The sequence below is a fragment of the Pyricularia oryzae genome, chromosome 7, assembly GCF_000002495.2.
Source record: "Pyricularia oryzae 70-15 chromosome 7, whole genome shotgun sequence".
Classification (NCBI taxonomy): domain Eukaryota; kingdom Fungi; phylum Ascomycota; class Sordariomycetes; order Magnaporthales; family Pyriculariaceae; genus Pyricularia; species Pyricularia oryzae.
In genome coordinates, this window is record NC_017854.1 from 2227633 (window position 1) to 2243597 (window position 15965).

A 15965-nucleotide genomic window follows, 5' to 3' on the forward strand; every position below is an offset into this window, starting at 1 on the left:
AGGGTACGTCCAGACAGACTAATTTCCCAGTGCAGCTGCCAAGTCACCGCTACAAAATGCCTCCAGTAACCGGTAGGCTGGGATCAGTCTGTGCGAAAGTGCCTCAAGCCCCAAAAGTGTGGGAACATTCGAAAATGGTAGCAAAAACCCCATCACTCCATTTGATCCATCTTCTTGGGGTGTCCTTGGTCGGTCAGGCACGCCGATGCTAGCCCAAAAAGGCGTACGCCAGCGCAGGTACCCGCGGGCCAACATTGGGCAGAGGCGTTATAGGTGTCAAGGGAGGTGGGTCCGTTCCTTGGTTCGTCCCACCACACCATCAGCAAGCGACTAGCCGGATCTCAATTTGGGAAGGTACGTACTTGTGGGCTCCACTATTTTGGGCGTGTCCCTGTGGTCGGCCGTTGCCGCCCATTGTCTTTAATCTCCCGCTCTTTGTGTCAGCGCCGCCCCAGGATCATCGTGAATGGATGAGATCCTTCCTGCTCTCAAGTCTCTTTTCTACCCTCGCCGTCCTCCTCCCACACCTCCTTCACTTCCATCTTCTCTTCACCCTGCAACGTCCACCACCGTCACGATTCGACATACAACAAGCTCACAGACTTCGTTGGCAAAGTCTCAGACAATCGTTTTATGATATTGGATTACAAGCCGCGCTAGTATTCTCATTTCACATCGACATTCTTTCCAGGCCTTGGAGCATATGATCGATATCTTTGACCAAAGGACAACACTTCCGACAAACATTCCCGCCTTGGACAGATCGCGGTACATCACCATTCACTAGTCCCAAAGACATAGCTCAGAGAGCACTTGTATCATTCAACCAGAAAACAAAACTCCCATATCAGACACAATGCAGTTCAAGTCGATAGCTGCTGCGCTCCTGCTGCCCCTCGTGGCCGTCAACGCCCAGGACAGCCTCATCACCACCACCATGACATCGACAGAGACCCTGACCAAGACGATCAGCTTGACCCGCGTCTCCACTGTCACCAGCTTCACTGGCAACAGCACGGCAGCACCAACGGGTACCGGCGCCGTTTCAACACGCGTACCAACTGTTGTTCCCACAGCGACCTCGCCGCCGACCATACCAGAGAATCCCGCCTCGATCCTGCAGGTTTCCAACATGGCGTATGCTGGTGTCGCCGGTCTTGTCGCTGCCATGTTGCTGTAAGAGCCGTCGTTGTACGAGCCTTTCGCATGGAGCCAGCTTTGTGCGCGCATGCGCGGCAATCAGAACGAAGGGACGAAGAAGAGACGAACGGGATCGTCCCCGCGCTATGGGACGCCCCGAAAGTTTGAGACATTAACAGGTCTCGAACTCAATCGACTACGAAACCCCCACGAATTCTTCGATGCGAAACATCAATTCAATTGTTTCCTTTGTCGCAAATATCTGCCTTTTGTCTTTCAGCCTTCATCATTCACGCGCGCGCGCGAGTATTGATACCAGCCTGCATCGCATTGCTGCCTTTTCAACCAACACGATCACGACCAACGACACGACTCTTGTTGCAACAACAACAAGCACCATTACCCAACCTCTTCCTGCCTCGTCGACGCCTGCGCCGCCTGGCAGTTTCTCCAATTGACTTTGTGACCTATCGTCACCCCCATCGTCCTGGCTTTTTCTTTATCTTTGGCGACTGGAAAAGTTTTGAAGCTTTTATTTTACCATTATACTTTAAACCCCCACAATCGGCACGTGTGGTGGCGCCGACGGGTGACCGACCCTTGACTCGCCGCCGCTACCCGCACGCCCAACGCAAAATGACGTCGATTGTTTTCAATCTTATTCTTTCCTTTCCCAGCAAGAACCCGTCTTTGCAATCAGCTTCATGGATGGCGCCGGCTCTCTTGGCCTTGTTCCAACATGTACTGTTTTGACGGGTTCACTGGGTCATTGGGACTTTGGGCCTATGGTTCAACTTCACCTTGTTATTCTCTGACTCTTTTTGAGATATACCAATTTGGCATTGTCTCAGGTTGGGTTGGATTTCTTGATACCCCGCGCTTCACATTCGCCTTGCTTTTGAATTCAGCCGACGCCATACTTTTTTCCTTTCTTATTTTCTGTGGCAATTCTTTTGTTTCGCTTCTGGACCTTCATTTCTTCATTTTATTCGCATATGTTCTTTTTTTCTTTTTTACATGCACGAAGGAGATGTCATGTATCTACTGCTTGGAGCCTTTGATAGTTTGGAACCCTAATGGTTCTTTTGTGAGCGAGGAGCGTTTACTGGCGCTGGTTTTGTTTTTAGCTAGCCATGAAGACGTTCTATTTCTCCAACTCTACATGACAAGCGTGAATCTGATCCGATGAGTGTTGTCTCTGAACCCAGCCATTGTAAACCGATGTCGTTGTATTTTACTTGGGTTGTTGGCCCCCATACTCCACGCGTAAGTGATCGACAAAGTGACAGCGTCCGTGCCGACCTTGGCTTGCTCCGATCGCTCACGAATGTTGCTGTGGATCGAACTGCAACTAGCACGGTGTGGAAATCCGGAGCACCCAGCGCAATATATTACAAAACTCAGTTAATAAGGTTCAAAGATTTGATTTGAGCACGACAACGAGGTTGGCAATCTGCGAAAATGAAGTCATTTTGTTGGAAACGCTTGTCTACTCGACTAAACAGCACAATATCCTTGTCAGATTCGTCTTTTCTTTCCCACGTACGTCTCCTCAATAAGCGGCGCCAGATATGTCACCTATTCATCGATTGGCAGGATACCCACGCCGTCGAGACGGCATGACTGTATTGGAAACGCGGGGAAGCTGTGCAGCAGTGGTGGGAAGCAAACCACATGGTTCTTTTCTGGAACTAGTTGTAATCTAAGCTGCGCAAAGTATGCAGCTTGGTATGATGTGTAGACTTAAGGAGCATGCATCATCCCTTTTTCCGCCAATGCCCACGATGAGGATGACAAGGGCCGTTCTATGTTGGCAAGTGTATCGGATGTCTACAGCGAGTCTCAAACTGGGATGTCTAATACTCTAGTAATTTCCAGTATAAGCAACTGTTCCTTCAAACTATGGGCCTCCTTGCGATGTGCTTACATACCCTCTGTCCTTGATTCGTACTACTTTGCTGCTCTTACTAGCTAGCAAAAAGGGAGACGATGCAAAGCTGAAAAAGAAAGAGAAAAAAAAACAGGAACAATCGATATGCTTCTCATTCTCTCATAATCAACCCTACCTAGTTTGTCCAAGTTTGTTCAAGTTTGTCCATATACATTTTTCTTTCGTCATCCACCGTTGAGATCCTACTGCAGCGCAGTCATGCGAGGAGAGATTGCTCGCTCTACTACACGTAGAATAGGATTCTATGTCGATCTCTGGTCTATATTGCATAATCACATCCCTGCCCCTCACCTTTGCTCCAGAGCCTCCTGTATAGGGTCTTTTTGGTGCACACAGTTAGCTACAACGGTCCTATCATAGGCGCTCACCCTACACTGCGGTACCAATCTGACGACCTTGAAGCGACGTAGATCGGTTTCCGTATTTGCGTGAAGACTTACTGGATAGGTCTATCATGTTTGTGGATAAACACAAACATGTCTCTCATGTATATATACACATCATGATGTATCGCCTACAGAGGGCCGATATATTGCAATTGGTCACTCGAGAAAAGTGATTGATATGCACGTGACAACAGCAGTACAGTATTTCAATTCTCCTTCTATCAATGATATCCCTCTTACACTCAAGGCAAAGCAAACTCTGTGCTCCCGCACCGCAATATACGTCCTAAAAACCAAGACAGGTCATTTTAAGAGCAAGTCAGAAAGAACGAGGCCGTTTAGGATTATGCCAAAACAAATGAGAGACTTGGCACACATACATTCACTCGGCCGGCAACCCACCATGACTGATGCCATCCGGATGCAACTTCACACAGAGCTGGTATATTTTTCAGTAGGCCTCGTAGACTACGTGGAAGGGCTTACGCAAGCAGTAAGCATTATAGAAGATCTCTATGGGGCTATTAATCGCTCGCAATTTGGTTCATGTTCAATGTGACGCAAGTTGAGAGTCGAACCACACGGATGTCTCGTCAGGTTCTCGGTACTTGAACTGAAGTCGAAGCTCGTTTCCCAACTGGTCTTGTGGCGCAATGGTAGCGCGTTGCTTTCCGGTGGCAGAGGTTTTGGGTTCGAGTCCCAACGGGATCGGTGGAATATTTTTCTGCGTTTTGGTTTCTTTTTTCGTTTGCTGCGGTGAACAGGAGGTTTTATGAACTTGAATTCTTTGGATTGTTTTTTTTGTGCTTAATTATGCTACTCGTCTGTTGGTTGGCATTTGCGTGTATTTTGGTTGTAGAAGGTATAAATATCACCCACGGATGTTATCCTGCTTTTGCACAACTTCTGTCCATGAACCTGAACTGGAGTCGCACTGAAGGCAAACAAGGTGGACCGGAAGCATTGACCTCAGACCCATGAGGAGAGGCATGATGGATCGGCAGCGGTGTCATCTCGCAGGCGAGATAACATTATCTCCGAGACCCATGTGCCCATCAATATTTGAATCTAACATACCAGGGCAGCAAGATACGTGATACCATGCATGATGATAAGGTCGAATTGGCCAGGGCTGAGTGGCATGGGTTGTTATTCTCCCAAAAATTCAAGTCACCCAATAATAACAATAGACGATAGATAGAAGAGAGATTGATGGTATTGAAAATGTGTATCGACAACAAGCTTTACAGATGTGAACTAGACAAAAAAATTTACGCCAGCTCTAAGGAAAACGCTCGACGTGGTATGATGAAATCCAGACATGATGACAAGTTTTGAAGTTTAAAAAGAGTCCAGCACTCAGAAGTTTTAGGGTCATTCGCAAAGAATTATTCATGGAAACTGGGCCGATCGAGGGCGTGAGTGACGCGCCCCGGGCAAGAGAGGGTTGGAGACTACCTCCAGCCGTTGTTTCCTTGCTGCGGATGACCAGCTGGTCCCCTGTAGCTGTCGTTGGTCAAGCTCCTTTGTGGTCCGTTCATCGGGCCTGGGCTGTTCATCCTGTTGACCGGAGCGGTGGCAGAGCGGTCGGGGTGAGGGTAGCCGCCCGGGGAGCCGAGAGCAGGGCTGGGAGGGCCCCTGGGAGAGCCGCCGGGTCCTGTGGCATACCCTGCGTGAGGGCCGGAGGGCGATCGCATGCCGCCAGAGTTCGGGGGCTGGTCAAAGTACTGGTGCTGCTGCTGTTGACCGTCGTTCATGTCGGGGCTGTGCGGGGTGCGAGAGCCGTTGTGGAGGAGCGGGGCTGCGGCAGCACCGGCGCCGACAGCAGCAACTCTGCCGTGCATGCCATGCTTCTCGTGGATGGACTGGGCCGGGGTGGCGAACGGGTTGCCGTTGCTGTCGGCGTGCTGGACGGTGAAGCTGTCGGGGTCGATGCCGGCGGCGTGGAACTGGTTCAACTCCATCTGCTCGCGCTTCTCGCGCTCGACAGCGAGACGGGCCTCCTCCTTGCCCTGCCTGCGCTGCTTCAGGAAGTACCAGAGGAAGAGGCCCGCGATGATGGCGACGAAGGAGGCGGCGCCAATGTAGATACCGGTCCTTGCACCGTCAGTCAAGCTGGCCCAGCGCTCACTGAGGCTTGGCGAAACGGCCAATGCCTCGGTGATGGTCTTGTTGGCAGGCGATTCACCCCTGATAAAGAAGGTCAGTTTATGCACGCTGATGTTGGGTCTGGGTGGGGGGCCTCTACTCACTCAACGATCTTGATACTCTGGTAGCTTCCGCTCCTGTCTGAGAAGGCGTATTCTTTTCCGCTGCTGTAATCCTTGATGTAGGTGCTCTTGACGTGCATGCTGAAGGGACCCTTGCTGAAGTCGGTATCGCCACCAGCCCAATCACGGGTGCCTTGGGCCAGGCGAGGATCGCTACCGGCCCAGATTCCCAAAGAGAGGCGGCAAGGTGTCTGAGGGTACCTCTCGCCGTTCTTTGCATCCGCAGGAGTAAGAGTACGAACGACGTTTCCATTGATAAACCACTGCAGCCGGTCCTTGGTCCAGTCGATTGTGTAGTTGTGGAACTCGTTCTGGACAGGGCCGCCCGGGACCACGATCTCCTTGCCGTTTGTGAAATCTTCGCTTCCCTTGCCAAAGTAGTTGGTGAGGGCCATGGTGTTGTTGATGCCGAGGAACTCCCAGTCAATCTCGTCGAGGTTGTCACTCAGCAACATGACGGAGCTGATAATACCCCTGCCGGGGGAGGCCTTCATTATGATCTCGACGCGGCCAAAGAAGATGTACTGTTGCGTGCGGATGGTCGGGGACTCGCCCTGCTTGGCAATTGTAAAGGTTGCGCCGTTCTCATTGTCATATGTAACGGGCCCAACGGTGGTGTCCCAGGCGGGCTGGGACTTGTTGAAGACGAAATTGTGCGCGATTCCGAATGCCGGGTTCGGGGGGCAGTCCTTTTGCATGGGGTTGCAGTCGCTGTGCACTTGAGCGACGGCATTGCCAAAGAGGCTGGCCGACGCGAGCAGCGCGACGGCCGAGGAAAGAACGGATCGTGAAGGCATTCTTGCGGCGAGTCTGGGGCTCCTAGAAACAGAGTCGAACACCAAGCAAGGGCAGCCGATTGGGGTCTAATGCGAGTTGTCGCGGTAGATTAAAAGGAATGTCGTTTATCGGTAAATAGGGAGTGGAAGCGTCTATCACCGTGCCGGTTCGCAACCAACCAGCCGAGACAGGAATCTCGACAGTGATCGATTGTCGTCGGCCTGTGAGTGGAGCGCAAAGCAAAAAGCGTCACCCGCGTGGTATCGGGAGAGCTCTTATTGTTATATTTAGGGAACAAAGGAGTGTGAGGATGGCTGCGAGGGGACTTCGAGTCAACCTTCGAGGCCAGAAATAGCTCCCTATCAAAGAATTGTTTCTGAAGGTCGCTGACTGAGGGACGGACTGTGTCAAGGAACTCGGAAATGGGAGCAGGGAAGACGGGTGGACGACGGGTGGAGGCAGCGGGTTGTTTTGTCTGGGGAGAGGGACCCAGTAGCCAAGGCCCAAGAATGAAGGAGTGGAGTTTTGGATGCAGGCTTCCGTGGAACTGCGGTGCCGTGAGAGGCGACAAGACGGATCGACTCCTGTGTGTTTTTTTTTTTCTTGGACCAAGACAACTAAAAAAGAAGGGATAAAAAGAAGAAAATCCAAAAGAAAGAAAATCAGGTAATTAACCAGAATCAAAAGAACAAAACAACCCATAGTATAAAACCAACTGCCGCCCCCGGCCGGTCGACAACTGTACAGCCATGAATGGTTTGTGTCTCTCAATTGCGTCTGCCGCCGATGATGCTGATGTGGGGGGCAGACGACAAGATGGTGATCCTGGGTTGAGGAGATTTCAATTTCCCCTCTTGGAAAGGGGGTTGCGATCGGCAGAAGAGACATAAAGCCCCTGCGTCAAAAAGAACCTGTCGAATCCCTGCATTTTTCATGCCAGGCACACCAATGACAGCCACTCCAAGCTGTGCACTGACACGAGCCGCGCAAGTGATTGCTTTTCTGAGGAACTCTTCCAAGCCTGTGAACCCACCCCAAGCCTTGGGCTTGGCCAATAGTGAGCCTGACACGATGTCGGGCGAATAAGAATTTATGGGTAGGTGGTATGGGGGCTTACCGTGGTAGGTTCGGTTACCTCCCGTCCATGATAAGGTAGTTGAGGGTATTGGACAAGGCAAATGCAATGCTATTCATTCAAACTTTACCACTAGACAAAAAACTTTCCCGTGGCCCGGGTGCACGTGCTGGACGGGGACCTTGTCCGTCATTTGCCACTTGCCGGAGACTCCCAACAACCGTACTGTACAAACCACTGGGCAAACCCTAATGAGTCTTTCAAATGTTCCATTGCTTGTGCAGAAGCTTTCCCGCAAAAACAAAAGCGAAGAAGCATTTTGCACAACACTCGTGGTGAGATTTCCAAATGACCGAACACACAATTGACTGTCAAACTAGACAGCTTGCCCAGGCCCGATAAAGCACAAATGTGCGCTATTTGTGGTGTGATTGGTTCACCAGGACGATCATCACTTAAGCCGACACACATGGCGATGTGACACAGCAGCAGCGCGTCGTATCAACCCAGTGGCACAATCCAGCAACCAACTATTTGTCCAAGGGGCAACACCCAACTACCCCCAAATACATTGTGGATTGATTGCTCAAGTCTACCGGTAGATGAGAACCCTCACAACACCAGCGAAAAAAAAGAAAGCATTTTTCTATCGCAAAGAAGGTAGACAATTGCACGCGCATGTATGCTTGTGATATCTTATGAAGCTAGGTACCTGCCTAGTCGCATACAATGCTACGTGCACGCGACGTTCTTTTCTCGCTGCTTTGGGGTTTTGGGTTTTTGGAACCTGGAACGTGTGAGGTATGTTCCCTCTCAGCATTACTGGCTCAGCCACCTACGTGGGTAGGTAGGACTGAGAGGCAAGGTAGGCATGTTGACCCAAGCAAAACGCCTGTCCACGTGGCATACCACGTACAGTTTTCCACAGTCTAAAAAGAGTGCATTTGTTTATTTATAAAGCTGTACAAAATATGCCGGGGCACGTGAGAGCATACACGTCTACAGCGAGCAGAAGCTTGAACTTGTCTAAGATTTTGGCGCATACGCCAATAAGCCAGCCAAGAGTCGGAGTGAAAAAAAAATGCATCAACTTTGCTGAACCTAAAATGAAGCGAGGCAGGAAAGGGAAAAAAAAGAGGTTGGAATTACACAACTTAGCATACGGCAGAGTATGATGTGCACGTGAGGAGGAGGCCAAAGTTTGCAGGGCGACTTTATTTATACCTTGCGTGTACTGAAATTTATTGATGCATACCTTAGGGTGCCCGATTTTAGCTGCGGGAGGCCTCAAATATGTAAGCTATATCGTACGAATACTCGAGAAGATTGACGCAATAATGATACGAGCAGAAGCCACACTTGTTAGATAGCAAACCTAGGTTAGTACCTAGCTGTCCAAGAGGGATTCGGAAATGGCAGATGGACAAGTGACAGACGAAGGGTTGTGCCAGTGAGTGACCTTGATGGTAGCACGCCTACAATGCGATGTTTTCCGGATGCCTAGGTAGGTAAGGTACCTACCTACCTACCTTAGGTACCCAAGGTTGGCTTCCTACCTGCATACCACCTTGCTGAGGCCAGCCATAAATTTGTGTGCTTGCATGCGATACTTTGACATATGGAGAGCATTATTATAGCTGACTGGAAGATTCAAGCGAGTTAGTGCCTCCTAGCATGAGCCACAAATGGTAAAAGGGATACTGTCACACACAAATGCCTCTCTTTTGCGCCAAGTGCAAGCAGTAGCTTCTGTCTATTCGGGCAGTTATACTTTGCCTCAAAATTGGCCTCTAACCATATCTTGTTCATATGAGAAACCATTCGCCACAGAGAAAGGAAAAAAAGGGAGGCAGCTATGGTTCCCAAATGTCTATAAACAGTCCCTGATTTTCACGTCTATTTCTCTTCCTCAACACCAACACCATCACCACCAACACCACCAATACCACCAACAACACCTTCAAAATGTCGCACAAGATGGCCGAGAACGTGATCCACACGATCCTCTTCGCGCTGGACCTGGGCCTGGGAGCGATGCACATGGCCGAGTTCACCATGGGCCACGGCAAGCACCCAGAGACGGGCCACAGCAACGTCGCGGCGCTGCGGGTCTACGCCGGCCTCAACACGGACGACCTCAAGGACGCCGGCGGCACGTGGCCCGACGTGCGCCTGTGGAACGAGCGCGGCATCTTCAGGGGTGCCAGGTGCGCCGAGAGGGACTGGGGCGGCCAACCCCCGGCGGACTTGCAGCTCAGCTCGGGCGACTGGGCCGACATCAAGGTCGGCATGTCTGAAGGCGAGGGCCAGCCGACGTACGCCCTCTTGTCGGGCAACAGCGATGCCCTCTGCATCGCGTACGTCACCATGACGAGGCCGGACGGCGGCAAGGGCAGCGTCTTGGCCGGTAACTGGGCCCGAGCCTGCGACACGAGGCAGCATAACGTGTCGATACACCAGACGTACCCGGATAACCCGGCTCAGATTCCCTGGTAAGTTGCCCTCTCTCGTCTATCCTCTTTCCATCCACCTAACAAAAGGGAAACACCCCCAACCCCAGGTACTACTCCAACGTCGTCATCGATGACAACCGGGATCCCCTCATGTGCGTGTGGCTCGGTCAGGGCGGCGATGTCTCGACCACCGGTATGTCGATGCACTTCCAAGACTTTGCGGCCTCGACGCCGCACAAGGGTGAGGAAGGCATCCAATTGTAAGTAAACACAGCAAACTCCCCCGCCCCCCTCCATATCGCGGAGCAGATAGACCCTGACAGCAAACCAAACCACAAACAGCTACTGCGAGGGAAACCCTTCCCTCAAATTCTACACCGAGAACCCCGCCCAGAAAGCGTTTGTCTGGGAGCCGGAGCCATACACTCCGGTGCCTGACCCAACGCCCGAGTACCTCTTTGACGACGTGGCCTTCAACAACGTGTCTCGGGCCCACTGGGAGGCCACTCAGCGTGGCCAACCCATCACCTACCAGCCGCCGCCGCCACCACCGCAAGAGCCCGAAGAGTTGGAGGAGGGCGGAGAAGATGACACGGCACTCTCCTTATCCGCCAGGCTACGCAGCATCCGACGCTGGCTGACGGGCCGCCAGGAGCACGGGGGTGGCGACCACGAGGAGCACAGCCACGGGGCCCCGCCCAAGTCGCCGCCGCCGCCGCAGCCCATCCCGCCCAAGATGCGCCGGCCGTCCTTCATGACCAAGCGGGCCGAGAAGTGCGAGTGGAGCGGCTTCAACGGGAACCCCCTCGTGCCCTTCTACGGCCCCGGTCCACCATTCGGCATCGCCGGGCCCGCCGGTTGGGGGCCGGATGCGGGCGCCATGGACAGGTGGGCCGCATCTGGACGCCCGAAGCGGCGGTCTACTCTGGCGGCGTCGGACACGCGCATCGTCTTCTCCAACAGCACCGCGCAGACGGCCACGGCGCTGTGCGTGGGCGGTTCCAGGGGCCCCAAGTTCGTGTCGTGGGCCGAGGGCAAGTACTGCAACCCGAGGACCAACGAGGTGCTCCCGCTCTGCGGCAGTGGCGGTGTCGAGGAGGACTGCTTCGACACGGACCTGTTGGAGCTGAGGGTGCGCAGGAGCCTGGCCAAGCGAGAGCTCCTGACCGATGGTCACATGGAGGACGACGACATGGACCACCACCTGCTGCTGCAGTGGTTCGAGCCGGGCAACGAGGCCACCACGCTGCTGCGCCCCAACAGGGAGAAGAGGGATTCCATGGCCGAAGTTAAACGTGCTCGTGTGCTGGCGAAGAGGGACCGTGCGACAATGGGGAGGTAGGGGGACGGGTGATTTTTCTTGCATGTTTTGAGCGTTGTTGGGAAAGAAATCGATTAGATAAATAGAGTGTCTAGGAGAAAGGAGGGAAAAAAAAAAAAAAAAAAGAAACGCCAGCCACACTTGGCCCTTTCTATACTGCCAGCCAAGTCCATCTGTTTCGTAAATTCGTAATACGCAACTGGGAATAACAAAAGTTATGTTGCGCTGGTATATATAAAACTGGTCCCCACCTTATATCACGCGTCGGGGAAAAAAAAGTTCGAAAACTCGCCCTTTTCAAGCATCTCAAACAATCACATCTCGTCGTGATCCCAAAGCAGTTGCCTCCCGTCACGAGTCGAAAATGGATCCGTCGGCGACATGATGGTTTCGGCCTCCACCTGGGTCCTGGAGGGATCTTGCTGCGGGTAGGTGTAGTATTGCTGTTGCTGCTGCTGCGGCTGCTGCAGGAAGTCGCAATCCCACCCCGCCGTCAGGCACTGTTCGCAGGCAGGCCTGCCCTCGTCGCACTTTTTGTGTCTTGTTCTAATCCGGTTGGCCAGGGCGGAAAGAGGCGTGCAACTGGTCAGCTACTTTGTCTATCCATTTTCCCTTCCACGCATGGGGTTGGAAGAAGTGTTGAACCACCCAACACGGAACTGCAAGAAAGCTATAATTCCCTATTCCTTTTCCAAAACTCTGCCAAGTACTCTGGTGATAAAAAAGGCCCAGTAATTAAATAAAAACAAATAAAAAAAATAAGACAAAAAGACTCACTTGCAAGTCTGGCACCCAGTGCGGACCTTGGATGTGCCCCAAGCCCCCGGCCGGCGCTTCCTGGGCGGCTTGGACACCTTTTGTGAGCCCGAGTTTTGCTGCGACGCCGAGCCTCCGTTTGCTTCGGTCTTGCCTGATCCGTGGGTCTTGGAAGCCGGCATGACGCGGGATGTGGCTCTCTTCTTGACATGTACATTTGACAGCAACAGAAAAGAAAAAATAAAGAGACGACACAAAAAATAACAAAGAAAAAGAAGAGGGGGATATTTTGTTTATAGATATCTTCTAATGAAACATGTTTATTTTCAGCCGCATTTAAATAGTTCCAAATTTCTTGAAGAAAAAAAAATAGGAGAGAAAAAAGCGGAAGGGCCGGCAAGGCTTATACACAAGTTTGAAATGATCAAAAAGTGCGGCTGGGGGTGAGGAGGGAGGGAGGGGAGGGGGGCGAAAGCGAAAAGGAATGAATGAATGGTGACCTTCGGGTTAATGTTCCTATTTTGTTATGTTGCAAAGACGCCAACGCACGTCGAAAAATAAAACCGAAAAAAAATAACAATAAAAAAAAGGGCCAAGCTCTAGCTAGGACTAAGCCAAATAATCAATCACCTGCAAAACAGAAGCGGTCGTCTTACCTCTTGTTTTGAGTCAATGGAATCATGGAACAATAATAGGGGCATGGACAAGTGTACGATGATTGGCGAATGGCGGCTCAGAACGCGTATTTAGGCCTCCAGCTGATTTATCTCATTTCTCCGATGGAGTGGAGCAGAGAGCATGGCTCATTCAGCTCTTGGCAGCAGTTGGGAACGCACAGTAAGCTGGGAACGGGTTGTTGTCTTTTTTTTTTTTTTTTTTTTTTTCCTTTTTTTTTTTCCTCTCGTCTCTTCGGCCCCATGCCAACGCCCGCTTGATTGCGATACCAAATCTTGGGGGTGGGATAGGCTAATGAAATGACCAATCCTTCCCTCGAGAGCGATTCCGAAGGGGGGGAAAGGGGCTCAAAGGGGGCAAAATTTCTGCTCTGCGTAAAAAAAAAGTACCCTGGTTTCAATGGCAGGACCTTTATCCGCAGTGACCTATCAGAGCGGCTGAAGTTCATTTTTCTGTGGTGATATACATAACCCACACGCCCACAGCGTTGCCTGGCTTGTCAGCACTCTAAATGTCTCCAAAGTGTCAGCTCCAAGTTCCGACCCAACAGCCATCCACATGCAGCTGAACGCGAGTTTTTTTTTTCCCACAAGCAACACACAAGCAGAGTCGTTCTGTCAATCACCGAAATACGCCGGATGGGGACCGCAGGATTGCCGAGAGACAGGGTCCTTTTGTTGGTCGGCGACCCGACACTTGGCCTAACTTGCTGACCTGGCCTGACCCGGCCTGACCCGCGTCAAAAGTTTCAAAGGTTCAGGGGCCGCCCATCCTCGGTGTTCCCGTCAGGTTATAAATCTTTTGCACGTCCTTGAGAATGGCCTCGTGGTCGACCTTGAGATCCTTCAGCCGGCCGTCTTGGAAGCCAAAGACCCAGCCGTGCACAATGGGGAAGCTGTTGGCCTCGTAAGACTGCTGGACCGCCGCCGTCTTGATGACGTTGCGGCACTGCTCAATGATGTTGAGCTCCACCAGCCTGTCGTAGCGCGCCTCCTCTTCCGGGATGGCGTCGAGCTCGGCCTCGTGCAGCCGGTAGACGTCGCGGATGTTGCGCAGCCAGGGGTTCAGGATGCCCAGGTCGCGAGGGGTCATGGCAGCCTTGACACCGCCGCAGCCGTAGTGACCACAGACGACGATGTGCTTGACCTGCAGGTGCTGCACGGCGTAGTTGATAACGCTCATGACGTTGAGGTCGATGCTGCAGACGAGGTTGGCGATGTTGCGGTGGATGAAGGCCTCGCCGGGCCCCAGTCCCGTGATCTGCTCGGCAGGGATGCGAGAGTCCGAACACCCAATCCAGAGGTATTCAGGCTTCTGGCCAGCCGTCAGTTTTAGGAAAAAATCCGGATCCTTCTTGGTCTGCTCCGCGGCCCAGACCCGATTGTGTTCAAAGACGCGGTCATGGGTCTGTTGCAGGTAGGTTGCGATTTCCTTTTTTTGGTCCGCCATGCTGGCAGTTGATGCGTTGGCACTCGAGTTGGTGGTGGTGGTAGTAGTGGTGGTGGTGGTGGTGGTGCTACCTTTTTGCCTGGATGCTGCTGATGGTGGGGCAGCAGAAGACGAAAAGGGCGATGATGACTGAGCAGAACCAGATCCCGACGGTCCCGAGGCTATGGCGCGGACCGATTGCAACACAGAGGGTTGTGGAGGGCAAGATGAATTCTTCTGGTAGCAGCTGGAAGCGAGCCTTGTTAACTGTCGCAAATGCAACTGCGGGCGAGCAGCAGCGGACAGGCGGATTTTAAACATGATCGGCCCAACGACAGGACAGCGTTAGTAAGATGGAAGTCTCTTGGATTTCTTCTTTGCGCACCCTCTGCAGAGAGAGTTTTTGCTAGGCGTACCACAAACCGCCGACTTTGTTGAACGCTAACGACGAATCGGGCAAAATACCGCAGTTCCCTCTCTCCTCTCCACCTTGCAGATGCGCCCGCGAAAGCAGAGTGAAAAGTGGGTGGACCTTGTCAAGCTTGGGTTCGTCAGCCAAGTTGAGGAACGATTAGGTAACTGCTGCGGAAAGCTACCACTATCTCTGTTGTGCAGATGCTGAACGCGATGAGATTGGTTGGGGAAAGACGTTTAGAGTTGGTCAGCTGCCAGCATCACTTGCAATGTCAGATTCCACAGTAAACCATGGCGTTGAAGTAGAGGGTAGACCCCAAGAAAAATGATGAAAAAATTACACAAATTAAAAAAAAAAAAAAAAAAAAGAAAAAAAAAAGTTGTTCACGTCGCTACAGAAATAAACACCAACTAATTAAGACAGGCGACGCTGGATTGCATTGGCAGAGGAGGGGCAGGACTGTCCTGAAGGGTTAGTGCTGGTCTTGGCGCTCAACATGATCCTAGGTTTGCCCACGCCGATTCGCGGATCGAGCAAAACTGAGCCCCACACCATCGAGGGAAAACTCAACAATCGGTATGTCGGTATGGGAATCGAGAAATCCCATGTTGAGCACTGCAAATCTGCCCGATCAGGCCTTGCAGGCTTCCATGGTTACCATGGATAGGAGTCACGAGACAACAACTGGGCACTATTACACCAAGCTACCTGTAGGCATGCAAATCACTTGGTAAGAGAACATTGACCCTTTAATGATTATCCGCAAGGGGAAGACTTTTTTCTGGTGCGAGAGGAGTCATCCTGCATGAACGCTACCATCCTTGGACGACCCGACACGAACGAAAAAAAATCAGCACCATGGCGTGACTCCAGCGCAAAGCTTATCAAGAAGTGTGACACGGATCAACTCCATAGCAGAGGGCTACATGTTTTTATGTTGTAATTTGAGCAGGGGACGGGACGGCACTACCACCATAGTCCAATGACAACAATGGGTTTTTCTTTGGCAGCATGCCAAGATGCGACATTGTTCGATCCTCGTATTCCATACCAGTCGTTACCATATCCCGCGTACTTGAACAAATACGCTGCGTACCGGTACACTAGGCACGTACTCCGTAAATAGAACAAACAGCCATCATACCTTAAAACGACAACAGCGAATTGCACTGGCGTGTGGGTGGACCAAAGGGCCCGCAGCACAGAAGCTCTGCCTACTGTATATACACAGCCTGAAAATAGTGCCCCAGCCCTAGACAGTGGCACTGACTTCCCGGTCTTAAAACAAGGCATATTTCCTATACCCTCCCTCACTATG

General features: G+C 51.9%; 6 protein-coding genes and 1 non-coding gene across 7 annotated transcripts; 3 read left to right on the forward strand and 4 right to left on the reverse strand.

Moving 5' to 3' along the window:
- The first annotated feature begins 444 nt into the window (after window positions 1–444).
- Window positions 445–2326, forward strand: MGG_02602 (uncharacterized protein). The gene has a single exon (XM_003721146.1). It carries the CDS (start codon window positions 857–859, stop codon window positions 1178–1180), a length of 324 nt encoding a protein of 107 aa, XP_003721194.1. The 5' UTR covers window positions 445–856; the 3' UTR covers window positions 1181–2326.
- MGG_18015 (uncharacterized protein) lies at window positions 2214–4468 on the reverse strand (the record flags this gene model as incomplete). The annotated part of the gene is made up of 7 exons (XM_003721147.1): window positions 2214–2251; window positions 2379–2473; window positions 3072–3137; window positions 3383–3530; window positions 3718–3763; window positions 3858–3916; window positions 4357–4468. 7 exons carry the CDS (start codon window positions 4466–4468, stop codon window positions 2214–2216), a joined length of 564 nt encoding a protein of 187 aa, XP_003721195.1.
- On the forward strand, window positions 4117–4188 carry MGG_20303. The gene has a single exon. It is a non-coding gene; the product is annotated as a tRNA-Arg (tRNA).
- Window positions 4469–4616: 148 nt separating the features above from the next.
- On the reverse strand, window positions 4617–7668 carry MGG_12652 (extracellular cell wall glucanase Crf1). The gene is made up of 2 exons (XM_003721148.1): window positions 5730–7668; window positions 4617–5667 (listed from the first exon to the last, which is right to left on the reverse strand). Exons 1-2 carry the CDS (start codon window positions 6542–6544, stop codon window positions 4932–4934), a joined length of 1551 nt encoding a protein of 516 aa, XP_003721196.1. The 5' UTR covers window positions 6545–7668; the 3' UTR covers window positions 4617–4931.
- A 1804-nt stretch (window positions 7669–9472) lies between these two features.
- MGG_02601 (uncharacterized protein) lies at window positions 9473–11394 on the forward strand (the record flags this gene model as incomplete). Its single annotated transcript, XM_003721149.1, has 3 exons — window positions 9473–10091; window positions 10160–10312; window positions 10395–11394. Exons 1-3 carry the CDS (start codon window positions 9565–9567, stop codon window positions 11392–11394), a joined length of 1680 nt encoding a protein of 559 aa, XP_003721197.1. The 5' UTR covers window positions 9473–9564.
- Window positions 11395–11421: 27 nt separating this feature from the next.
- Window positions 11422–12575, reverse strand: MGG_18016 (uncharacterized protein). The gene is made up of 2 exons (XM_003721150.1): window positions 12151–12575; window positions 11422–11919 (listed from the first exon to the last, which is right to left on the reverse strand). The coding sequence occupies exons 1-2, from the start codon at window positions 12309–12311 to the stop codon at window positions 11688–11690; spliced, it is 393 nt and encodes a 130-aa protein (XP_003721198.1). The 5' UTR covers window positions 12312–12575; the 3' UTR covers window positions 11422–11687.
- Window positions 12502–14622, reverse strand: MGG_18017 (uncharacterized protein). The gene has a single exon (XM_003721151.1). The coding sequence runs from the start codon at window positions 14551–14553 to the stop codon at window positions 13561–13563; it is 993 nt and encodes a 330-aa protein (XP_003721199.1). The 5' UTR covers window positions 14554–14622; the 3' UTR covers window positions 12502–13560.
- Window positions 14623–15965: the final 1343 nt, after the last annotated feature.